General features: G+C 41.6%; 1 protein-coding gene across 50 annotated transcripts in view; it reads left to right on the forward strand.

Moving 5' to 3' along the window:
• The window catches only part of bt (projectin protein bent), a 144521-nt gene that overhangs the window by 17592 nt on the left and 116929 nt on the right, over positions 1–10000 (forward strand). For 17 of the 50 annotated variants that reach the window (XM_086555092.1, XM_086555103.1, XM_086555093.1 and 14 more), the window contains exon 1: positions 8207–8680. In XM_086555092.1, the coding sequence (XP_086411218.1) occupies positions 8283–8680 (398 nt within the window). In that variant the 5' untranslated portion in view covers positions 8207–8282. Of the gene's footprint in view, positions 1–5846; positions 5869–6181; positions 6207–8205; positions 8681–9120; positions 9139–10000 lie in introns of those variants that run through there. The other 33 variants (XM_086555108.1, XM_086555133.1, XM_086555143.1 and 30 more) reach the window with 6 other exon arrangements.

Here is a 10000-nt window from a genome sequence, read left to right on the forward strand (position 1 = left end):
GGGGTGGGGGTGGGGGGTGGTCCTCGAGGGATCGAGACGGGTCTTCTTAGGAAGGGGTCTTCATGGGATTGGGCTGGGTCATAGGGGGGGGGGGCTCAAAGAATTGGAATGGCTTTTAGGGAGGTCCTCCAGGGATTCGAACAGGTATTTGGGGTGGTTCTTAGAGGGACAGGAACAGACTCAAGGGATTATACACTTGGCGGAATATACCAACTCTGACATTCAAAGAATTCCATTTAAGAGAATCAGATTTATATGGAAGTAACAGTAAAGACTTTAACGTTCAGAGATACAAGAGCGGGTGATAGGAATATATAAGAGAAGGAGATTAACAACATCAATTTTTGTTTACTAGTTTAGTGTTCCGATATAGACAGTGATCTTGATATGACAACAGGGATTAAGTAAAAGGGGAAAAGAAAATCATTTTACATTCACGATAGTTATCTTGATCCAAACGCTATAGAATAAACGTAGAAATTTTGGTAATATGGTTATGAAACTAGATTAGAAATTAAAGAAAGTAAAAGCAGATTTAGTCAGAGATGTAGTCAAAGGGAAATGGTTAGGTGAAAATAGGTAGTTTGTATGTACGTTTTGCATGCTAGTTGAATGCACCTCAAGGAAGAAAATCCTGTAAATCAAAGCACTGCCCAAACAGCTACATTTGCATGCTTTGAACTAAGAGCGAACGAATGGCAAAAGCTTATTTTAAAAATCTATCTTTCTTACACTATCTAGTTCCCGTGTGTTAATATTAACAAAAATCGTCAGTTAAATTCATGCTAAATAATACATACTGAAACCGAGAATCTAAAAGATAAGACGTAAAAGAACTTGACATGAACATGTTTTATTTCCTGTTTACATTATGATTTCACAACATTTAATTTTTTTCAAATACTCATAAATCTACTAAAGACAGTCAACTATATAACAGACACATTAAGGCAAAAATTGACGTAGACCAACAAGCTCACTACCACGACAAAAATGAGCTCTTTCTTTTTCGTTTGACTCGAAAAAAGTATTGAGCTCTTTATAGATCAAAGCTTTCAATGTTAGCAACAGGAGCTCTGCTACTGACATCATAACATGCACGCCTCCGCATAGCGCCCATGCATAGCCACGTGAGATCACCAGGAACATTCAGCTCGACAACCACACGTTGCATGGGCGCTGTGTGTAGGCGTGACCCTCTGGTGGTTGTGTGGTCCCCCGCTGGACGTGTATGCCCCCTCCCCCCCTGGCTTGATGCCACCGGAGTTTGGTGTGTGCATATCTTCGTTGCCAACCAGCCTGCGGGCCGCGCGACCAGGGCTGCCACTTGTAACTCTACCTGATGCCTCTGCTCTGTTCGGTACCTTCGGAAGTATTATCCTGCGAAGGATATTACCTTCCCTGGGGGATTAAGGACAATGTGAAGAGGCTTCCTGACTGGCCCTGGGCGTGTGAGCCTCAGATCACTGTAGCCTTTTTGGACTGCCGTGTTGTTCTTGAGAGACGAACTTATACTGTACTACGAAAGAACATTTAGATGTTACTGCCACTTGTCCTTTTCGTTTGGTTCCCAAAGAACTATTGTACAAAGGTTTTCCTTTGAATAAGAAATTCAATTGTATTCACCAGGTAATTAATGACTTTGCTACGATTGTTAATACATACTTAGACAATTTACAGAACTTTTTTGGCTTAGCAGTTTTCTTTAGAATTCTCATGACGGTCGTAGCCAAGATCTAAGTATAGACAATCCTTGCCAGGTGGGCTCGGCGTAGGGAGGGGTGAGAGGGGGGGGCGGAAGGGGAGAGGGAAACGGAGTCAGGATGGGGTTCTAGCAGTGTAGCTCTTCTTCAATTGATCATTGTAAGAAAATAAAATTGTCATTCTATTGTTTCACTACGATATAGCCATGCACCATGAATAGATGATAACTTTGCAGGTAAACTTTACATGGGTTTCTTAATTACCAAAGACAGGTTTGATGGTGCCTCGAGATATTCGGTAGATCTTTGTCTATTGTAGTTAAAATAAGAGTGGACGGTATTTAGAACCAGCTTATGAAGCACTAAATCTACTACCAACAATATTATAATATTATAGGGAGATCAAATTGTTCTTGTTATTGGTAAAACTACAGTAAAATATAGTGAAGGAAGTGGGCAAGGTAGGTAGATAGTCATTGTACTGATAGTGAATGATAGTGAACGATAGATGTCGTTGTAACACTTTTATGTCAGTGACGCGTTTTATCCTGATGAATGCCAAAGATTATAGTGAGAAAACTTCGTAGAACAATAACGCTGATAACACTGACGTCATAATTGGCACCAGTTCTCCTCACCTGGTTTGAGTCACCCATCTGTTTCTCGACGAAGAAGCCAAAAAAAAAAGAGAAAACTTGTAATAATAACAAGGTAGTGACGTCTACATGTTCTTCTGGCGAACAACAGATGTGCTATTCCAAGTCTTTTTTCTTTTTTCAACGCTTTTCAAAATAGTTTCGCTTTGTTACAAGATTATTGACTTATTTTTCATCTCATAGAGCAAAACAATTTCGTCTCTTGATCTTTATTGTTTTATCATCACTTGGAATAACGTCTTCTGTTGCCTCTCCAACCACTTGAATGTTTGACCTGACTGTTAAGTGTGACGAAGGACCCACAGCATCACCTGTTTTTTTATCGACGCCATCTGAAACAGGACATGACGTGTTGATAACGTTATCACTGAGACTGTGGGTTCTCCATCTTTTATTTAAATTTAAGTTTTATTTTTAAGATCTTTCCCATAGATGATGATTGATTTTTTTTTTTTTATCTGTGCGTTTTCTAAGCGCTGACCTAGTAGGTTTTGCCTCTTAGGGACAAGTATTTCTCTATAAAAAAAAAAACGAGAGAAGAGCTAACCCTTTGATATCTTTTGATGTGCTATGATAATATCTTCTACGGGCTTCCAAAGACGCTTCACAGACCTCACTACTGATAGAGACTGTCCCCGAGCACTGGCCGAGACCTTCCTCGGGTGGGACTCTCGAGGGAGGTGGGAGGAGCCGCTACCCTCACCCGAACACCCCCCCCCCTAACTCCCACTCCTCTCTCTCCCACAATTCTTCTCCCCACTCTACTCCCCTCCTCAAGCTACCTTCTTCCTCCTGCCACACACACACACACTTCTTTCTCCGTCCTCCGCCCTCACGCCCCTCGTCAATCTTCCTCCCACCTCCTGTAATCTCCAAAGGGCGCCTTCAGGAGTCTCGAAGGCCCGCCTGGGGATGGGATCGACTGCCGCTCAGGACTCTTCTGAAACACGACAGACTTCAGGACAGACAAAACTTCAACTTCACACCTTTAGGACGGTCCTCTGGAAAATCAGTTTTTTTTTTTTCTTTTTTTCTTTAATAATTATAATCTAATCATTATAATTTATTTCCTTTATTTTCCCGTTTCATTCAGTTTTCTTTTCCTTTCGTTTCATTCATTTTTGGATAACAGCCCCATTGATGCAAAGGCTGTCAATTAATCACTCTTAATCATAATTGTAAATTTAGACAAAATAAAAACTAAATATCAAAATATTTATGATTTTCCAGTGTAAAAAAAAAGAGAAAACGATACATAACATAACAGATAACAGGTATTAAAAACTGACACATTACGCAAATTAATGGCAAGGGCAGCAACACCTCTCACAGGATGATATTAGTCTCAATGAGTCACACGCTTATTACTTCTGTCTATTGACACGATAGACAAAGGAACCGAGTCTTTGAGGTTCCTTAGGATCTGGTGCCGGTCGGAGGTGGTCGTGCGTGCTAGAAAACGTCATACGACCCACGACTTGGGCACCACTATCACCTCCTACCGGCCGCAAAGGATCCTCTGGGAGAGTGCGTGCAACCCTTGCCTCCCGACAGCACCTGAGGGGTGCTGTGACGTCAATAACCTCGTGACGTCATGTCGTCAGACATCAGTGTCGCACCGATTCTCATTGCCTAAGCTTCAGTCATCTGACTCCTCGTCACGAGTAGTCTCTGCACACCACACCCATTCTCTTTCTTTCTCTCTCTCTCTCTCTCTCTCTCTCTCTCTTTCTCTCTCTCTCTCTCTCTCTCTCTCTCTCTCTCTCTCTCTCTCTCTCTCTCTCTCTCTCTCTCTCTCTCTCTCTCTCTCTTCTCTCTCTCTCTCTCTCTCTCTCTCTCTCTCTCTCTCTCTCTCTCTCTCCTCCCTCTCTCTTCTCTCTCTCTCTCTTCCTCTTTCTCTCTCTCTCTCTCTTCTCTCCTCTCTCCCTCTCTCTCTCTCTCTCTCTCTCTTCTCTCTCTTCTCTCTCTCTCTCTCTCTCTCTCTCTCTCTCTCTCTCTCTCTCTCTCTCTCTCTTTTCTCTCTCTCTCTCTCTCTCTCTCTCTCTCTCTCTCTCTCTCTCTCTCTCTCTCTCTCTCTCTCTCTCTCTCTCTCTCTCTCTCTCTCTCTCTCTCCCTCTCTCTTTCTCTCTTTCTTTCACTTTCTCTCTCTCTCTCTCTCTCTCTCTCTCTCTCTCTCTCTCTCTCTCTCTTTCTCTCTCTCTCTCTCTCTCTCTCTTTCTCTCTTTCTTTCTCTCTCTCTCTCTCTCTCTCTCTCTCTCTCTCTCTCTCTCTCTCTCTCTCTCTCTCTCTCTCTCTCTCTCTCTCTCTCTCTCTCTCTCTCTCTCTCTCTTGCACTCCCCACACTGCCCTCCTGCAGGACTCGCCAGGGCTCTTAGTTCTGCTGTGTCCTTAGGCCGGGTGACGTAGTAGACGCAGTGTGGTGAGTTGTGTGGTGAGCAGGACACGAGTGCAGGACTCTCTCTAACGCCACATTCTGGTTCACGCTTGGATAACCGCAATCCTCCCCTTTAATATCCCATAGTAATGGATTCATGCGTAGTAGCTATGCTGATCTGATTAATCCACAATAATCGCCAGTATTTTATTGTTCTTGATGTTCTTGATAATTTGATAGATATCATCAGAGCTTGATTGCAGTTCCTAGTTAATGTCTTAAATCAATAATGATAATAGTGATTATAACAATAATACTCTTAATAATAATTATAATAATGACAATAATAACTATAATTATAACAATATTTTGTAATATCTATTTTTTTACTTAGACTTAAATATCCGCATTTGCTAATAATGAAATACACATTTATATTTTTTTTCTAGAAATCGAACTTATAAATTTAGATATTAGATTTCAAATTATACCCATCAATCAACCCATGGCATTATTTAATGAATCAAATCCTTATATATTAAAAAAATGAACATGAACCGTACTCAACCCATTCTGAAAACTCTACGGGACGCCGAGCCATATTTCATCGCTTGCCTTTCCATACCGGTTGATTCAACACCAACGAATAAATGACATTAAATTGATTTTTTTTTTTTTATATCGAAAAATATTTCAACTACGTTTACTTTTTGTTTTGAATCGCACCACTCCTAAGATAAGAAATAAACATAAAAAACTCTCTCACCGAGAAGGTACTTTAAGTAACGTGCTATATTGGATGTATACTTTATAATCCTCAAAGTCAGTTCCAGCGTTTAAATTCAAGCGATGGCTCGGTGGCTCCAGTCTAAGAATCTCAGTCCTACAAACACCAGCAAACAAACGACACAAACAAAAAACATACAGTCTCTTATACACGATCGTTGTCTCTATTATAATTCCAAAATGGCAGATATTTCCCACAAACTTCCCTAAGAAAAAAAATGCCATTTTGAAATGTTCTAGAACAACGACAAAACAAGAAAAAAAATAACATGAGAAACAAGCCTCTTTTTGGAAGCTACTAATTTTCCATATACCGTTTTCTTTCAGCTGTAGATGATCCCCCGGAAAGGTAAGACTGAAGAAAATCTGGGTCGCGCTCGAAAACAGGTGGTAGATCCTCTTAGTCAAAGGCTTAACGTTTATTATCTTTTTATTTATTTTTTATTTATTTATTTTTTTAGTAAGTCGCTTTTCCCAACGGGGAGGTCGAGCAAAAGTGGAAGAGACTGCAGAAGGTATATTTTATCATTTTATGATTTTTAGATTTTTTTTTTCACTTTTCTCTTTCTGCTTTCCACATTTGCTCTGCTTCTTGTACTCACCCTTCGCCCTATCTTTATCGGCTGTTGTGCTTGACTTCTCTCTCTTCCTTTCTCTTGCAGCGAACGAACAGACTGCCGATAAAAAGTAAGTTGTCGTGTTTTGTTTAATACTTCTTCACATAACCCGTTAAAGGGGCATTCATATTAGCCATGTCAATTAATGCTCTCATGCTTTATGCTGTAGGTTGTCATTTTGCAAGTTATCATAATACTGTCTAAGATTTTTTTTTAATATTTTATGTACTTTTTACCAGAATTTTACGGTCAAAGTTTTTGTTAAATTTATGAATACAAATGTCATGCATTTTACTTGAATACAAACCCTGTTTTTGTGTATCGTGACTGTTTTCACAAGAAATGATACAAGATATTTTGAGACCAACATTTATCTACCCTGAACCTACAACAACTCGGCCAGAGAGAGTATTTTTTATCATTCAGTTATCCTCTGAGGCGTGTGGCTAAGAAGTTTAAAGGGAAGAAAGAAGAAACAGGAAGAAAAACTACATAGTGATAACTTTTCTTTTTTTTTTCATGTGGCAATCTATAATACCATATGTGGCCCGCGGGATAGATAAAGGCACGAGGCGTCACGTTTCTAAATCGGGTCGAAGGCAGCCATATCGCTCACCGTTGAATCAGATTTTCATTCCTACAGAAAACATTTGTAGCATTTCTTTACTCGACTTCCTCTTTCGATCTTCGCCATACACATACCAACCACATCTTGAACCCATAAGAGTCATGCCTTGACCCACCCACGCATACACACTCCTTCATTCATTAATCCGTATGAATCACAAGCACCTCTCCCGCCACTCCCCGCCACGCCCATCGGAGTACGGTTAATGTCACGCGTCGCAGGTGCTTGCATGCCGGGAGTGTTCAGTGCTCACGCGCCTGTGCATCTGTGAGGAGCAGGATATAGGATACCTGCGTAACGACACGGAGGATGAGCTTCCTTGTTTATCCGACTGTGAATTCCCTTTTCAAAACAATAGAGATGCGGAAGTTTAGACCACAAGCAGAAGAAAAGGGGATGTTTGCTAAGCCAAGTAAGGGTAAATATTTATTGTGACAGAGATGGGAGATTTTTTTGTTTTTTTTTGTACTAGTAATGACGCAATATATATTTTTTTTAATTTGTACATTTATAGCTTTGATTGTTTGATTTGAGGGATCACAGCGCGCAAGTTAATTAGATAAGATAATAAAGATATCGAACTGATTGAATAGCAGACCGATCGGGAGAGAAAATAAAGGAAGACTTGAAAAGTGAGAAAAGAAGAAAATAAAGAATGAGAAAAAGAAGATGGGGGAGAAGATGATGATGATGAAGAAGAAGAAGAAGAAGAAGAAGAAGCAAAAGGAGAGTAAAGTAAAGCCCGTGACGTAAAAAGAATGTTGCATCAAGTTGTTGAATTTAGCTCTCATTCTCCCGGTGATGAGGGCGCGGAGGAGGAGGGAGGCTGCGGGCTGAGAGATGGGTGAATGATGAGCTCCCTCCGCCTGTCACGTTTTTGCGAAGCGAATACCCGGCGCTAAAACGGAACAGGTGCAAGAGGGTTTCATGACTCAGATTCCGGCAGGACTTGACCTTGAATAACGCCCGAAATAGCCTCGTTGGTTGCATCGCTAATGGCATAGATGCACCTGAAGAAGTTCAATGCCGTATTAATCACCTGGGAAATCATATCGGCATGAGATCCATTTCCTCATGCCTTTACGCCTCATCTTTGCAACCTCTTGCAAGATCTGCGCTTGACATGAGCACTTCCTCGGCCACATCAGCTGGGGATGATGATGACGTGCAAGATCTCAGAATACCATCACTCTAATGCCTTCTTCAGAAACTATTTTTTTCTTCTAATGCACAAGACGAGGTTGTGATTGCCGCGTATTTTTAGCTTAGTTTATCATGCTTAGTGGCTGATCTTGGCACGGGCATCGGGGGCCCGGGCGTGAGAGTGACCGCCTCTTCGCCGTTACTCATCATTAGCTCATAACCATTATCTAAACACCTCCGAGGGGCATTCGGTCGGCCCGCCTCCCGCAGTCAGGCCTCGACCTCACGCCCGCCAACATTCCTTAACTTTCCCCTTTCGGCAACGAAGCAGCTGAAAGGCTTTCGAACACGAAACGAAACTAGTGAAACGAAACAATGTCTTCGAGATCTTCGATGCAGTGGTCGCAGAGAACGGCTTCCGTGGCAGGAAGTGGCGATGTTTTCTCTCACAGTTCGAGAAAGAGCTCGCTCTCAAGTTCGGAGAGTTCGAGGGTGAGAAGAGACTCGCGAGTGTCCGTAAGCCAGAGCTCATCCTCGCGGCGGGAGAGTTTGCAGATGAACGAGACGAGTTCCTTCTCCAAGCACCACTCCAGGCGCGACGAATCCTTAGAAAAGGATTTCTCTTTTGGAAACAGATCTTCGCGAAGAGACAGTTATTACGCGCGTAAAGGGGACCATTACGACTACCAGGAGAGTCATTCCGTCGACCTGAACTGCGATAGACGAAAATCCTCGGCAGCCTTTGACCGCTCAGTGCACGACGGCCACGATGGGTAGGGAAAATATATAAGCTTCTCAGTCACACGCAGGGGTGAAACTATCCTTCCTTCGGGAGCCATGGACTGATATTGTCCGACTAAAGGGCGTGCAGTGATAAAACCCGAGAATAAGTTGTCCAATGAGTTGATAATGTCATCATCAATATTGTTTCCATTGCCCGTAAGCCCGTCCCTTTCCCACACAGCGGTTCGGCCCTGGCCACATGATCCCAAAAAAGAAGGAAGGAAAATAAGTAAAAGAAGGACTAGGGATCCTGAATGATAATGAGTCTCTCCTCCTTCGTAGTAGCGCTTTTCCCAAACCAGCACATGCTCTTACAACACTCCACCTTTGTTACTCATCCCTGTGAAACCTGTGTCCTTTTCCAAAGCATAGACAACAATAACTTTACTAAGCTTTAATGTAATGTTCTTTGCTTCCGCTCCTGCCGCAGTACCCAGATTCAGAAATTGTAAGTGTGACTTTCTTATTTCTTGTTGTTTGACGTGTGTTGTATTTAACTTCTAGATTATATGTTTTTTCAGCGTGCTACGATATCAGTGTGTTTCAGGATGATTCAGTGTATTTTTTTATTAATGATTTTCCCATTCTCCATTGTCGCGAGTGATCATCCTGTAAACACTCTGAAATCAAGGCGTGTTTGCACAAAGAAGGCGTGGTATTTTTAAAATGGAGTTATATGGTGCTGCCTTCACATAAGCGGGGAAATGCCACCCCGCCCCCATTTACCAGCCATGAGCGCGGTGGTCCTGAGTCACTTCGACACAAATACTTCCCATGTCTCACCTTCACGTCAGATAAAAAGTTAAACCTAATATAATCATACTTAGATAAATAAACATGTATTTTGCTCACATGCCGTGATATAAATAAGATTCTAAATCACACTTGTTAAAATTACAAAACATCGAAAATCATATCGGGTACAGAAAATATTGGATAAAATCCTACATATATTACACATCACGTATATCTTTTATTACGTTATTTTGCTAGAGCCATTTTTGTCATACAGAGTCCATGGGCTAAGCACCGCAATGGCTGACAATTGATTTCTTTGCTTGAAATGTGTGTTGGGTGTACCCAGGATTATTTTGTGTGTACAGTGTGTTTTCAAGAGTGTACAAGAATTGACAACCATTGGAAATAAACATGAACACACACACGCACGTGCAGATCAGTCAGAACCGAAGATACACGATCTCCTTTGCTAAATATCCAAGACCACGAACAGTTAATCCCCATTATATTTGAAGAGTCTTTTTTTATGATTATTGTCGTTTCGTTGCTTTAGCCTAAAAGAGAGGAGCGCT

This window comes from Penaeus japonicus, unplaced genomic scaffold (assembly GCF_977035675.1).
Source record: "Penaeus japonicus unplaced genomic scaffold, GWHDUDI00000001_assembly GWHDUDI00000030, whole genome shotgun sequence".
Lineage (NCBI taxonomy): Eukaryota > Metazoa > Arthropoda > Malacostraca > Decapoda > Penaeidae > Penaeus > Penaeus japonicus.